This window comes from Pseudophryne corroboree, chromosome 2 (assembly GCF_028390025.1).
Source record: "Pseudophryne corroboree isolate aPseCor3 chromosome 2, aPseCor3.hap2, whole genome shotgun sequence".
Taxonomy (NCBI): domain Eukaryota; kingdom Metazoa; phylum Chordata; class Amphibia; order Anura; family Myobatrachidae; genus Pseudophryne; species Pseudophryne corroboree.
Window position 1 is genome coordinate 195,930,818 of NC_086445.1, and position 15,829 is coordinate 195,946,646.

Below are 15,829 nucleotides of genomic sequence, written 5' to 3' on the forward strand. Positions count from 1 at the left end.
ACCACAAAAAAGGGTATTATGTGGGATGTGAAAAAACTACCTGTAGTTTTTCCTGAATCAGATAAATTAAATGAAGTGTGTGATGATGCGTGGGTTTCCCCCGATAGAAAATTATTGGCGGTATACCCTTTCCCGCCAGAAGTTAGGGCGCGTTGGGAAACACCCCTTAGGGTGGATAAGGCGCTCACATGCTTATCAGAACAAGTGGCGGTACCATCTACAGATAGGGCCGTACTTAAGGAGCCAGCTGATAGGAGGCTGGAAAATATCCTAAAAAGTATACACACACATGCTGGTGTTATACTGCGACCAGCGATCGCCTCAGCCTGGATGTGCAGAGCTGAGGTGGCTTGGTCGGATTCCCTGACTAAAAATATTGATACCCTTGACAGGGACAGTATTTTATTGACTATAGAGCATTTAAAGGATGCATTTCTATATATGCGAGATGCGCAGAGGGATATTTGCACTCTGGCATCAAGAGTAAATGCGATGTCCATATCTGCAAGAAGATGTTTATGGACACGACAGTGGTCAGGTGATGCAGATTCCAAACGGCACAAAGATGTATTGCCGTATAAAGGGGAGGAGTTATTTGGGGTCGGTCCATGGGACCTGGTGGCCACGGCAACTGCTGGAAAATCCACCGTTTTTTACCCTAAGTCACATCTCTGCAGAAAAAGACACCGTCTTTTCAGCCTCAGTCCTTTCGTCCCTATAAGAGTCATATCTGCCCAGGGATAGAGGAAAGGGAAGAAGACTGCAGCAGGCAGCCCATTCCCAGGAACAGAAGCCCTCCACCGCTTCTACCAAGTTCTCAGCATGACGCTAGGACCGTACAGGACCCCTGGATCCTACAAGTAGTATCCAAGGGGTACAGATTGGAATGTCGAGACGTTTCCCCCTCGCAGGTTCCTGTAGTCTGCTGTACCAATGTCTCCCTCCGACAGGGAGGCAGTATTGAAAACAATTCACAAGCTGTATTCCCAGCAGGTGATAATAAAATTACCCCTCCTACAACAGGGAAAGGGGTATTATTCCACACTATATTGTGGTACTGAAGCCAGAAGGCTAGGTGAGACCTATTCTAAATCTGAAATATTTGAACACTTACAAAGGTTCAAATCCAGATGGAGTCACTCAGAGCAGTGATAGCGAACCGGGAAGAAGGGGACTATATGGTGTCCCGGGACATCAGGGATGCTTACCTCCATGTCCCAAAATTTGCCTTTCTCACCAAGGGTATCTCAGGTTCGTGGTACAAAACTGTCACTATCAGTTTCAGACGATGCCGTTGGATTGTCCAAGGCACCCCGGGTCCTTACCAAGGTAATGACCGAAATGAGGATTCGTCTTCAAAGAAAATGGACGACCTCCTGATAAGAACAAGGTCCAGAGAACAGTTGGAGGTCGGAGTAGCACTATCTCAAGTAGTTCTACGACAACACGGGTGGATTCTAAATATTCCAAAACCGCAGTTGTTCCGACGACATGTCTGCTGGTCCTAGGGATGATTCTGGACACAGTCCAGAAAAAGGTGTTTCTCCCAGAGGAGAAAGCCAGGGAGTTATCCGAGCTAATCGGGATCCTCCTAAAACCAGGAAAAGTGTCAGTGCATCATTGCACAAGAGTCCTGGTAAAAATGGTGGCTTATTACGAAGCGATTCCATTCGGCAGATTTCACGCAAGAACTCTTCAGTGGGATCTGCTGGACAAATGGTCCGGATCGCATCTTCAGATGCATCAGCGGATAACCCTATATCCAAGGACAAGGGTGTCTCTCCTGTGGTGATTACAGAGTGCTCATCTTCTAGAGGGCCGTAGATTCGGCATTCAGGATTGGATGCTGGTGACCACGGAGGCCAGCCTGAGAGGCTGGGGAGCAGTCACACAGGGAAAAAATTTCCAGGGAGTGTGATCAAGTCTGGAGAATTCTCTCCACATAAATATACTGGAGCTAAGAGCAAATTTATAATGCTCTAAACTTAGCAAGACCTCTGCTTCAAGGTCAGCCGGTATTGATCCAGTGGGATAACATCACGGCAGTCGCCCACGTAAACAGAAAGGGCGGCACAAGAAGCAGGAGGGCAGTGGCAAAACTGCAAGGATTTTTCGCTAGGCGGAAAATCATGTGATAGCACTGTCAGCAGTGTTCATTCCGGGAGTGGACGACTGGGAAGCAGACTTCCTCAGCAGGCACGACCTCCACCCGGGAGAGTGGGAACTTCATAGGGAAGTTTTCCGCATGATTGTGAACCGTTGGGAAAGACCAAAGGTGGACATGATGGCGTCCCGCCCGAACAAAAAACGGGACAGGTATTGCGCCAGGTCACGAGACCTTCAGGCGATAGCTGTGGATGTCCTGGTAACACCGTGGGTGTAACAGTCGGTGTATGTGTTCCCTCCTCTGCTTCTCATAACCAAGGTATTGAGAATTATAAGACGTAGAGGAGTAAGAACTATACTCGTGGCTCCGGATTGGCCAAGAGGGACTTGGTACCCGGAACTTCAAGAGATGCTCATAGAGGACTAATGGCCTCAGGAGCTAAGAAGGGACTTGCTTCAGCAAGTACCATGTCTGTTCCAAGACTTACCGCGGCTGCGTTTGACGGCATGGCGGTTGAACGCCGGATTCTAAGGGAAAAGGCATTCCGGAAGAGGTCATACCTACCCTGGTCAAAGCCAGGAAGGAGGTGACCGCACAACGTTATCACCACATGTGGTGAGAATATGTTGCGTGGGTGAGGCCAGGAAGGCCCCACGAAGAAATTTCAACTAGGTCGATTTCTGCACTTCCTGAAAACAGGAGTGTCTATGAGCCTCAAATTGGGGTCCATTAAGGTTCAAGTTTCGGCCCTGTAGATTTTCTTCCAGAAAGAATTGGCTTCAGTTCCTGAAGTCCAGACATTTGTCAAGGGAGTATTGCATATACAGCCCCTTTTGTGCCTCCAGTGGCACCGTGGGATCTCAAAGTAGTGTTGGGATTCCTCAAATCATATTGGTTTGAATCGCTCAAATCTGTGGATTTGAAATATCTCACATGGAAAGTGACCATGCTGTTGGCCCTGGCCTCGGCCAGGCGATTGTCAGAATTGGCGGCTTTGTCTTACAAAAGCCCATATTTGATTTTCCATTCGGACGGGGCAGAACTGGGACTCGTCCCCAGTTTCTTCCTAAGGTGGTGTCAGCGTTTCACCTGAAACAACCTATTGTGGTGCCTGCGGCTACTAGGGACTTGGAGGACTCCAAGTTGCTAGACGTTGTCAGGGCCCTGAAAATATATATATATATATATATATATATATATATATATATATTATATATATATATATATATATATATATATATATATAATTCCAGGACAGCTGGAGTCAGAAAGTCTGACTTGCTGTTTATATTGTATGCACCCAAAAAGCTGGGTGCTCCTGCTTCTAAGCAGACTATTGCTCGTTGGATTTGTAGTACAATTCAACTTGCACATTCTGTGGCAGGCCTGCCACAGCCAAAATCTGTAAATGCCCATTCCACAAGGAAGGTGGGCTCATCTTGGGCGGCTGCCCGAGGGGTCTCGGCTTTACAACTTTGCCGAGCAGCTACGTGGTCAGGCGGGAACACGTTTGTAAAATTCTACAAATTTGATACCCTGGCTGAGGAGGACCTGGAGTTCTCTCATTCGGTGCTGCAGAGTCATCTGCACTCTCCCGCCCGTTTGGGAGCTTTGGTATAATCCCCATGGTCCTGACGGAGTCCCCAGCATCCACTAGGACGTTAGAGAAAATAAGATTTTACTTACCGATAAATCTATTTCTCATAGTCCGTAGTGGATGCTGGGCGCCCATCCCAAGTGCGGATTGTCTGCATTACTTGTACATAATTATTGTTACAAAAATCGGGTTATTATTGTTGTGGGCCATCTTTTCAGAGGCTCCTTCGTTGTTATCATACTGTTAACTGGGTTCAAATCACAGGTTGTACGGTGTGATTGGTGTGGCTGGTATGAGTCTTACCCGGGATTCAAGATCCTTCCTTATTGTGTACGCTCGTCCGGGCACAGTACCTAACTGAGGCTTGGAGGAGGGTCATAGGGGGAGGAGCCAGTACACACCATGTGATCCTAAAAGCTTACTTTTTGTGCCCTGTCTCCTGCGGAGCCGCTATTCCCCATGGTCCTGACGGAGTCCCCAGCATCCACTACGGACTATGAGAAATAGATTTATCGGTAAGTAAAATCTTATTTTTCATGTGGATAGAGCAGAATTGAGGACTCGTCCTCAATTTTTACCTAAGGTGGTGTCTTCATTTCATATGAATAAACCTATCGTGGTGCCTGTGGCTACGAGTGACTTGGAGGATTCCATGTCCCTGGATGTAGTCAGGGCCTTAAAGATTTATGTAGCCAGGACGGCTAGAATTAGGAAAACAGAGGCTCTGTTTTTCCTGTATGCAGCCAACAAGATTGGCGCGCCTGCTTCAAAGCAGACTATTGCTCGCTGGATCTGTAACACGATTCAGCAGGCTTATGTTACGGCTGAATTGCCGTTACCGCATTCTATAAAGGCCCATTCCACTAGGAAGGTGGGCTCTTCTTGGGCGGCTGCCCGAGGCGTCTCGGCATTACAGCTTTGCCGAGTGGCGACTTGGTCGGTTTCAAACACTTTTGCTAAATTCTACAAGTTTGATACCCTGGCTGATGAGGACCTAGCATTTGCTCAGTCGGTGCTACAGAGTCATCCGCACTCTCCCGCCCGATTGGGAGCTTTGGTATAAACCCCATGGTCCTTACGGAGTCCCCAGCATCCTCTAGGACGTAAGAGAAAATAAGATTTTAAACCTACTGGTAAATCTTTTTCTCCTAGTCCGTAGAGGATGCTGGGCGCCCGTCCCAGTGCGGAAAATCTGCAAGACTTGTATATAGTTATTGTTTCCATAAGGGTTATGTTACAGGTGGAATCGGTCTTGGACTGATGCTGTTGTTTGTTCATACTGTTAACTGGTTTTGGGTATTCCAGGTTATATGGTATGATTGGTGTGGGCTGGTATGAATCTTTCCCTTAGATTAACAAAATCCTTTCCTCTTATTGTCCATCTCCTCTGGGCACAGTTCTCTAACTGAGGTCTGGAGGAGGGGCATGGAGGGAGGAGCTAGTGCACACCCATACTAAAAGTTCTTTATAGGTGCCCATGTCTCCTGCGGAGCCCATCTATACCCCATGGTCCTTACGGAGTCCCCAGCATCCTCTACGGACTAGGAGAAAAAGATTTACCGGTAGGTTTAAAATCTTATTTTGATTAGGTTTCATGCTGTGCCTGTGTTGAAAGGGTAGCATGGCGCGCAGCATTCCTTGCTGCTGCGTGGTACCTTTTAGCCGTCACGATGACTGAAGATCCTCTCTTCTGTACACTCACCTGTCTTGACTTCTGGCTCTGTAAGGGGGTTGACGGCGGGCTGTGGGAGTGAGCGCATAGCCGCAGCTAGTGTTCAGTACCCTTCAGGAGCTAATGGTGTCCTGTCAGCCAGAAGCAGAGCCATGAAACTATTCAGGAAGTTGGTTCCTACTTCTGCCCCCTAAGTCCCATGAAGCAGGGAGACTGTTGCCAGCAGTCCTCCCTGAAAATAAAAAACCTAACAAAGTCTTTCAGAGAAACTCAGTAGAGCTCCCCTGGAGTGCATCCAGTCTGCCTGGGCACATTTTCTAAACGGAGGTCTGGAGGAGAGGCATAGAGGGAGGAGCTAGTTCACACCCTTGAAAAGTCTTAAAATGCCCATGGGTCCTTCGGAACAGTCTATACCCCATGGTACTGAAGTGGACACCAGCATCCTCTAGGACGTATGAGAAAATGAAAAAAGTTTTAGACAAACGGATACCCTCTAGTGGTAGTCTGGGTGTCTCTCAAACCTTCAACATTTACTTACATAGTGCCAGTATATTCTGTTGCGCTTTACAATTGGGAACAAAACAGTAATAGAACAGTAATAAAACAAGACCGGGTAATAGACAATGAGGTAACAGGGACATGGTCGCAAGCAAACAATCTATAAGCTACCCATCATCTTTGTAATAATTTAAAAAGCATTTAATCAAATAACCAGTCATCTGTATGTAATAACATATCAGCAGCCATTGTAATCAAGCAGTACAAGCTATAGCAGATACAGATCATAAGCCAGTGAGGATTCTTTTTTTATTTTCGGGGAAGGGGGGGGGGGGTCAAGTGAAGGCTAGGAGCCTGCTCGTAACATACTACAGTCCTAAACAGTAGTTCCTATGCTCACAATGTAGACATTAAAAGTCTCATTGGTGCCCAGTATTGCATGTTCCGCTGTCATACGAGTCAGTACTTAAAGACGTGTATGCAGCCATACTCTGTTTACTACAAATCGCTAGATGTAACAGCAACGGACTTGCGTGAGACTAAAATTCATTAATGTTTTTAGTATTAATTGACTTATTTAAAGTACATTAACATACCTTTATTTAGTTTTACTAACAAAGAGTTTTAATCCTTGGCTCACATTTTTTGTTTTTTTTCACTTTGGCGTTTTAGTGCCACTTGGGCATAGTGGCTGCTATGGTTGGCGTCTGAGACTGCAGCAGTTTTTGTAAATGTCCCTGATTTATATGTTATAGAATACTTTAAGCTAATATTGTACTATTTTTATATGAAAGTTGATTTTAAAGTACTCCTCTTGTCCATCAACGTTGCTTAAAGCAGGTTTAGAAAAATATGCATTTCTCTGACGTCCTAGTGGATGCTGGGAACTCCGTAAGGACCATGGGGAATAGCGGGCTCCGAAGGAGACTGGGCACATCTAAGAAAGAATTAAGACTACCTGGTGTGCACTGGCTCCTCCCTCTATGCCCCTCCTCCAGACCTCAGTTAGAATTCTGTGCCCGGCCGAGCTGGTTGCACACTAGGGGCTCTCCTGAGCTCCTAGAAAAGAAAGTATATATTTAGGTTTTTTATTTTCAGTGAGATCTGCTGGCAACAGACTCACTGCTACGAGGGACTTAGGGGAGAGAAGCGAACCTACCTGCTTGCATCTAGCTTGGGCTTCTAGGCTACTGGACACCATTAGCTCCAGAGGGATCGAACACAGGCCCAGCCTCGGTCGTCCGGTCCCGGAGCCGCGCCGCCGTCCCCCTTGTAGAGCCAGAAGCAAGAAGAACGTCCAGGAAATCGGCGGCTGAAGACTCCGGTCTTCATTAAGGTAGCGCACAGCACTGCAGCTGTGCGCCATTGCTCCCCATGCACACCACACACTCCGGTCACTGATGGGTGCAGGGCGCTGGGGAGGGGGGGGGGGGGGGGGGCGCCCTGGGCTGCAATAAGAGTACCTTATATTGGCATAAAACACATAATATAGTCAGTAAGACTATATATGTGTAAAATCCCCTGCCAAAAATATCCTTAAAAAAGCGGGAGAAGTCCGCCGAGAAGGGGGCGGGGCTATCTCCCTCAGCACACTGGCGCCATTTCCTCTCACAGCTCCGCTGGAGGGACGCTCCCCAGGCTCTCCCCTGCAGTTTCCAGGCTCAATAGGGTGAAAAAGAGAGGGGGGGCACAAAATATAGGCGCAAACTGTATATTTATAGCAGCTATAGGGGAAAAATCACTGTGTGTAGTGTGAATCCCTGCATTATATAGCGCTCTGGTGTGTGCTGGCATACTCTCTCTCTGTCTCCCCAAAGGACTTTGTGGGGTCCTGTCCTCAGTCAGAGCATTCCCTGTGTGTGTGCGTGTGTCGGTACGGCTGTGTCGACATGATTGATGAGGAAGATTATATGGAGGCGGAGCAGGTGCCGATAAGTGTGATGTCACCCCCTGCGGGGTCGACACCAGAGTGGGTGGATATGTGGAAGGTATTAACCGACAGTGTCAACTCCTTTACATAAAAGGCTAGATGACGTACAGCAGTGGGACAGCCGGCTTCTCAGCTCGTGCCTGCCCAGGCGTCTCAAAAGCCATCAGGGGCTCAAAAAACGCCCGCTACCTCAGATGGCAGACACAGATGTCGACACGGAGTCTGACTCCAGTGTAGACGACGATGAGACAAATGTAAAATCCACAAGGGCCATCCGTTGTATGATTACGGCAATGAAAAATGTGCTGCACATTTCTGACATTAACCCAGTTACCACAAAAAAGGGTATTATAGTTGGGGAGAAAAAGCATCGAGTGGTTCTTCCCCCATCAGATGAATTGAATAAAGTGTGTGAAGTGGGGTTCCCCCGATAAGAAAATAGTAATTTCTAAAACGTTACTGATGGCGTACCCTGTCCCGCCAAAGGACAGGTTACGTTGGGAGACGTCCCCTAGGGTGGAGAAGGCGCTCACACGCTTGGCAAAAAAGGTGGCACTGCCGTCTCAGGATACGGCCGCCTTAAAGGAGCCTGCTGATAAAAAGCAGGAAGCTATCCTGAAGTCTGTATATACACACTCAGGTATTATACTGAGACCTGCAATTGCTTCAGTGTGTAGTGCTGCAGCAGCTTGGTCCGATACCCTGTCAGATAATATGGATACTAGACAGGGATACTATTTTGCTAACCATAGAGCATTTTAAAGACGTGGTCTTATATATGAGAGATGCACAGAGGGATATTTGCCGGCTGGCATCTAAAATTAATGCAATGTCCATTTCTGCTAGAAGAGTATTATGGACTCGGCAGTGGACAGGTGATGCTGATTCAAAAAGGCACATGGAGGTTTTGCCTTATAAGAGTGAGGAATTGTTTGGGGAGGGTCTCTCGGACCTAGTATCCACAGCAACAGCTGGGAAGTCGACATTTTTACCTTAGGTTTCCTCACAGCCGAAGAAAGCACCGTATTATCAGGTACAGTCCTTTCGGCCACGAAAAGGCAAGCGGGTCAGAGGCGCTTCCTTTCTGCCCAAAGGCAGGGGAAGAGGGAAAAAGCTGCACCAGACAGCCAGTTCCCTGGAACCAAAATCCTCCCCCGCTTCCTCTAAAGTCCACCGCATGACGCTGGGGCTCCACAGGCGGAGCCAGGTGCGGTGGGGGCGCGTCTCCGGAACTTCAGCGACCAGTGGGTTCGCTCACAGGTAGATCCCTGGGTTCTACAAGTGGTATCTCAGGGATACAAGCTGGAGTTAGAGGCCACTCCCCCTCGCCGTTACCTCAAATCTGCCTTGCCGGCTGCTCCCAAAGAAAGGGAGGTAGTACTGGACGCTATTCACAAGCTGTACTTCCAGCAGGTGATAATCAAGGTACCCCCCCCCCCCTTCAACAGGGGCGGGGTTACTATTCCACAATGTTGTGGTACCGAAACCAGATGGTTCGGTGAGACCCATCCTAAATTTAAAATTCTTGAACACTTATATAAGGAAGTTCAAGTTCAAGATGGAATCGCCCAGGACGGTTATACAAGCCTGGAAGAGGGTGTCCCCATGTACCCACCTCACCAGGAGTACCTCAGGTTTGTGGTACAGGACTGTCATTACCAATGCCAGACGTTGCCGTTTGGTCTGTCCACGGCACCGAGGGTATTTACCAAGGTAATGGCCAAAATGATGATACTCCTTAGAAAGAAGGGAGTTATAATTATCCCGTACTTGGACGATCTCCTGAAAAGGCGAGGTCCAAGGAGCAGTTGCTAGTCAGCGTAGCACTATCTCAGGAAGTGCTGCATCAGCACGGCTGGATCCTGAATATCCCAAAGTCGCAGCTGATTCCCGCGACGCGTCTGCTGTTCCTGGGTATGATTCTGGACACAGAACAGAAGAAGGTTTTTCTCCCGGAGGAGAAGGCCCAGGAATTATCATCTCTGGTCAGGGACCTCCTGCAACCAAAACAGGTGTCGGTGCATCACTGCACGCGAATCCTGGGAAAGATGGTAGCTCTTACGAAGCGTTTCCCTTTGGCAGGTTCCATGCGAGGATCTTCCAGTGGGATCTCTTGGACAAGTGGTCCGAATCGCATCTTCAGATGCATTGGTGGATCACCCCGTCACCAAGGGCCAGGGTGTCTCTGCTGTGGTGGCTGCAGAGTGCTCATCTTCGTGAAGGCCGCAGATTCGGCATACAGGACTGGGTCCTGGTGACCACGTATGCAAGCCTCCGAGGGTGGGGGGCTGTCACTCAGGGAAGAAAATGTCCAAGGACAAAAACTTCCTTGCATATAAATATTCTGGAACTAGGGGTCATTTACAATGCCCTGAGTAAAACAGAATCCCTGCTTCAAAAACAACCGGTGCTGATTCAGTCAGACAACATCACGGCTGTCGCCCATGTAAATCGACAAGGCGGCACAAGAAGCAGGATAGCAATGGCAGAAGCCACAAGGATTCTTCGATGGGCGGAGAATCACGTGATAGCACTGTCAGCAGTGTTCATTCCGGGAGTGGACAACTGGGAAGCAGACTTCCTCAGCAGACACAACCTCCACCCGGGAGAGTGGGGACTTCATCCAGAAGTCTTTAAGCTGATTGTACACCGGTGGGAACGACCACAGGTGGACATGATGGCGTCCCGCCTCAATAAAAAGCTAAACAGATATTGCGCCAGGTCAAGGGACCCTCAGGCGATAGCTGTGGACGCTCTAGTGACACCGTGGGTGTACCAGTCGGTTTATGTGTTCCCTCCTCTTCCTCTCATACCCAAGGTACTGAGGAGAATAAGAAGAAGAGTAATAACTATAATCATTGTTCCGGATTGGCCAAGAAGAGGTTGGTACCCAGAACTTCAAGAAATGATCTCAGAGGACCCATGGCCTCTGCCGCTCAGACAGGACCTGTTCCAAGACTTACCGCGACTACGTTTGACGGCATGGCGGGTTGAACACCGGATCCTGAAGGAAAAGGGCATTCCGGAGGAAGTCATCCCTACGCTGATTAAAGCTAGGAAGGATGTGACCGCAATACATTATCACCGCATATGGCGAAAATATGTTGCGTGGTGTGAGGCCAGGAAGGCCCCAACGGAGGAATTTCAGCGGGGTCGTTTTCTGCACTTCCTACAGTCAGGGGTGACTATGGGCCTCAAATTGGGTTCCATTAAGGTCCAGATTTTGGCTCTGTCGATTTTCTTCCAAAAAGAACTGGCTTCACGGCCTGAAGTTCAGATTTTTGTTAAGGGAGTGCTGCATATTCATCCCCCTTTTGTGCCTCCAGTGGCACTTTGGGATCTCAACGTGGTGTTGGATTTCCTAAAGTCGCATTGGTTTGAGCCACTTAAAACCGTGGAGCTAAAATATCTCACGTGGAAAGTGGTCATGCTGTTGGCCTTGGCTTCGGCCAGGCGTGTGTCAGAATTGGCGGCTTTGTCTTGTAAAAGCCCTTATCTGATTTTCCATATGGATAGGGCGGAATTGAGGACTCGTCCCCAATTTCTTCCTAAGGTGGTATCAGCGTTTCATTTGAACCACTCTATTGTGGTGCCTGCGGCTACTCGGGACTTGGAGGATTCCAAGTTGCTAGATGTAGTCAGGGCCCTGAAAATCTATGTTTCCAGGACGGCTAGAGTCAGGAAGACTGACTCGCTATTTATCCTGTATGCACCCAACAAGCTGGGTGCTCCTGCTTCACAGCAGACTATTGCTCGCTGGATCTGTAACACGATTCAACTTGCACATTCTGCGGCTGGACTGCCGCATCCTAAATCTGTAAAAGTCCATTCCACGGGGAAAGTGGGCTCTTCTTGGGCGGCTGCCCGAGGGGTCTCGGCTTTACAACTTTGCCGAGCTGCTACTTGGTCGGGTTCAAACACATTTGCAAAATTCTACAAGTTTGATACCCTGGCTGAGGAGGACCTTGAGTTTGCTCATTCGGTGCTGCAGAGTCATCCGCACTCTCCCGCCCGTTTGGGAGCTTTGGTATAATCCCCATGGTCCTTACGGAGTTCCCAGCATCCACTAGGACGTCAGAGAAAATAAGAATTTACTCACCGGTAATTCTATTTCTCGTAGTCCGTAGTGGATGCTGGGCGCCCATCCCAAGTGCGGATTGTCTGCAATACCTGTATATAGTTATTGCTTAACTAAAGGGTTATTGTTTGGAGCCATCTGTTGAGAGGCTCAGTTGTTATTCATACTGTTAACTGGGTATAGTTATCACGAGTTGTACGGTGTGATTGGTGTGGCTGGTATGAGTCTTACCCGGGATTCCAAATCCTTTCCTTATTGTGTCAGCTCTTCCGGGCACAGTTTCCTAACTTAGGTCTGGAGGAGGGGCATAGAGGGAGGAGCCAGTGCACACCAGGTAGTCCTAATTCTTTCTTAGATGTGCCCAGTCTCCTTCGGAGCCCGCTATTCCCCATGGTCCTTACGGAGTTCCCAGCATCCACTACGGACTACGAGAAATAGAATTACCGGTGAGTAAATTCTTATTTTCTAAACCCTGCTCCAAGATATATTGTGGGTGGGCAGGGCCATTTCTAGGGATCGGCGAGCCATGCAATCACATGGGGCACCTGCAGCCACTGTCACTTTTAGACAGTATACTATGAGATCTGGCCGTTTGCATAGAATACGGTTGAAAATGTCGCTCCCAAAATAGCCACTGCCTCAGAGGAGACTCTTATGAAGGTTACTAGAGGAGGCCATTCTATGTGGGGCATTATATGGTGTCAGGGGCACTTGTGTCTGTATAAGGTAGTCTTTGCCTGCAAGACCACACCCTTTTTGGGCACTTATTTTACAATGTCTAGGGGTGAGCACATTTCTTAGTGTCCGCACTGGAAGCCAAATTGTTTAGAAACAGCCCTTGGGTGGGCCCGGTGAAAGTCAACAAATTTGCTACGGTGGCAACAAGTATATACTGTAGAATGACAACAAAAAAAAAACACTCAGCAAAAAGGTATCATCTAGATTAAATTAAGTGGGTAGAAGTGTCAGAGTAATGACTTTCTTACCCTCTTCCCAATTTTCTTCACACGGAGGGCTTTGCCAGGTTGAATAATTATTTTTGTAGATTTCTGCTTCAGCTGCAAGGAAAAAACACCTTTAGTAATGTGATTAATATATGTACAAAAACTGCAACAAAATTGACAAACTGTTACGATAACCCGACAATCAGGTATAGGTCTAATACAGTACACAATGCTAGAGCCCACAGTTTAGCAATGTCAAGTAAAAATGTAATTCCAAAATTACTGTGCATTGGTGAAGTCAGCAATTTTGCTGGGTAAAACAATTGTCTTGAAAATGCAGTAAGGATATTCACTAGGAATAGGTGTCAACTTTGATATTGATCCACTGGTGACCAGGTGTAATTCATGCATTATCGTTTTCCCCCACCCCGCTGTAGATTCTCAAGGAGTAAAAGACAATAGAAAAATGTGCTTCTTTAGTTCAAGCATGCATCAAGGACTCTGTGGGCAGAATCCAATTTATTATTGCACCTGATCTCCCGTCTAAAGTGACAGGAGGTCGTGGGGGTGATATTTTGTTGTGTCCCGTTAAACCGCTAATTGCGCCTGGCTAATCCCAAGCAAAGAGCTGGGCGCGATCGCGGAAAGTGTTGTTTGGGTCACTTACGCATTACAGCTCGCCACCCACGGGGGGGATGGGGTTGGGGACTGGAAGGTGCGAGCTGAAATGCAGACGCCAGCAGCCATCACGCACAAACGGAGCGACAATTGAAAAGGTCAGTTTGAGCACGATCAGGTGTTTGCCGGCTGGATAAGATTTTAAATTACTCACTGAGTGTGGCCTGACAGTCACTTTCACATCTGCAATGCACCTATTGTTATCACTATCCCAATAGGCTACACATACATACATACATACATACATACATACATACATACATACATAGTGTGTGTATAGATAGATAGATAGATAGATAGATAGATAGATAGATAGATAGATAGATAGATAGATAGATAGAGAGAGAAGTTGGGGTGGTCGGCACTCCCCAAATGAAAAAGCAACTGCCCTGGTGCCCTCCTTTGTAGAGATACAGAGAAAGCAATGTCCTTATAGAGAGGGGTACAAATCTCAACAACTAAAACTTGGCTGAGACATTGGGCTCTGCAGAATCGGTATACAGTATGGTTAAAATACACGTCATTTACACAATGAAGATAAGAGATCTCTCTCTCTATATCTCCTACAAAGTATAATCAACAAAAACAGGATAAAAATTTTACCTGGAAGTGGATCCACCTGACATTTGCTGTCACAGCTTTTCATGTGTAAGTCCAGCTCCTTTTTGGGCATTCTGTGACGGGCATTAAATGGACAAACAGCCAAATCTTTAGCAACTGCTTTATTATTCTGCAAGAAAGAAAACCATTGTATACTTGACTATTTATAATTGCATTATTGGCAGAATGGGCAAATGAGCAGCAGAGAAGCTTTGTAACAAACTGGCTTTTAACTACAGTACAACTTACGGGTACGCCAGACATGCCAAATCAACACTTTAATACTACAGTATATTTTAGGCCAGGGATGACCAACCTGGTCCTTGAAGACATCTAACTTAACATTTTCCAGCCCAACGAGCTGGTGCACAGGTGCATTCATTTCTAACGGACACATTATACAGACCCACAGATGATCTGGAAAACATGAACTGTTAATGGCCAGTGAAGTGCAGTTTGGCCTCCCCTGTTTTATGGCATTGGCCTCAGCTGACATGTAGGTGTAAAACGTGACAGAGGCCCTTTTGAGCCATATTTCATGCATAATATAAAGGTGTTTCCACCAAACTCTGTACCAAGTCTCCTCCTTTCCCAATAGTATTTTGATTAGTCACACACCTGGGCTCCCCATCATTTGCACCATGAAGTAGGGTCCCAGCACTCATACATCCAAATCCTTTGCCAATAACTTTCCTTACCACTTGGTTTAATTATTTCCCAAAAACTGCTACTCTAATGTCTTCAAGCTCGAGTGGAGTATGCATACTCTAACCCATTCCTGTATTGCCATTGACATTCTCTTGAATAATGACCCAAATAGGGTAATACACTCTCTACATGTTCTCTCCTGATATAGCAGAACCACATCTATTGATCACGTGGCTTCAGCTACTTTTTACTTTAACCTCTGCGCGATACCCTCCCTCATACAGTATAACTTTCCTATAGCCTCCACACCTTTACTCATCTCTTCATGCAAACTTACCAAATTCAGAAACACCCCCTTCACCTTGGTTATGCTACACAGTTACCATAAAACTTATATGTATACTTTTTCTATACTCTTACTGCTAATCAGCATTTGTTTATAGATGAGGACTGCGCTCACTCATATGTTGGTATATAGGTGTATGGGGGTGGGGGGGGGGGTGTTTTGGTGCACCTTAACCCGGAGGTGTCCTGCCTCCTTGGTAAGGTAAGTACGGTGGGGTGGTCAGCGCACACAGGGAAGGAAAACCATAGTGGTATAAACTAGGTTGGGGGGGGGGGGGGGGGGGGGGGGGTTGGTTGAGATGCGGGAATGGGATAGTGGGGTGGTGGGTGGAATGTGTACAGACTTTCAATATGTTCACAGTCTGATATGTACGTTGTGTGTTTCTAAAAAAAATTAATAGCCACTGGATGCTGAAATAGATAATCTTTTATTGTAAAAATATCAGAAAAAGTGGAAAAAATACTGCTCATATGTAAAAGGTTGTGAATTTGTTTCATCAAGTGAGTCCTGCCCCATCAGTTGAGTCCTGCAGACTACCCCTTTTGCTGTATACTTTCCTATTGGTATACTGGTAATGCAAGGGTCCCCTTTAGGGGGAAAATATCAGGTGTACTTTTAGAGAATAACTTTACCATAGACTCTATCCGAGCCTATGTATCTTGTGTATGAATACCATAAATGATTGTTGTATATCATGTAGTGCTGTGGCACTAGTGGGTGTTTGACTTATG

General features: G+C 47.0%; 1 protein-coding gene across 8 annotated transcripts in view; it reads right to left on the reverse strand.

The window, feature by feature from the left end:
• LOC135008331 (uncharacterized) overlaps positions 1 to 15,829 on the reverse strand; it is a 280,518-nt gene that overhangs the window by 104,333 nt on the left and 160,356 nt on the right. For all 8 annotated transcript variants that reach the window (XM_063952195.1, XM_063952199.1, XM_063952192.1 and 5 more), the window contains exons 3-4: positions 14,108 to 14,234; positions 12,869 to 12,940 (exon numbers count right to left, since the gene is read on the reverse strand). In XM_063952195.1, coding sequence (XP_063808265.1) covers positions 12,869 to 12,940; positions 14,108 to 14,234 — 199 coding nt within the window. The remainder of the gene's footprint in view (positions 1 to 12,868; positions 12,941 to 14,107; positions 14,235 to 15,829) is intronic.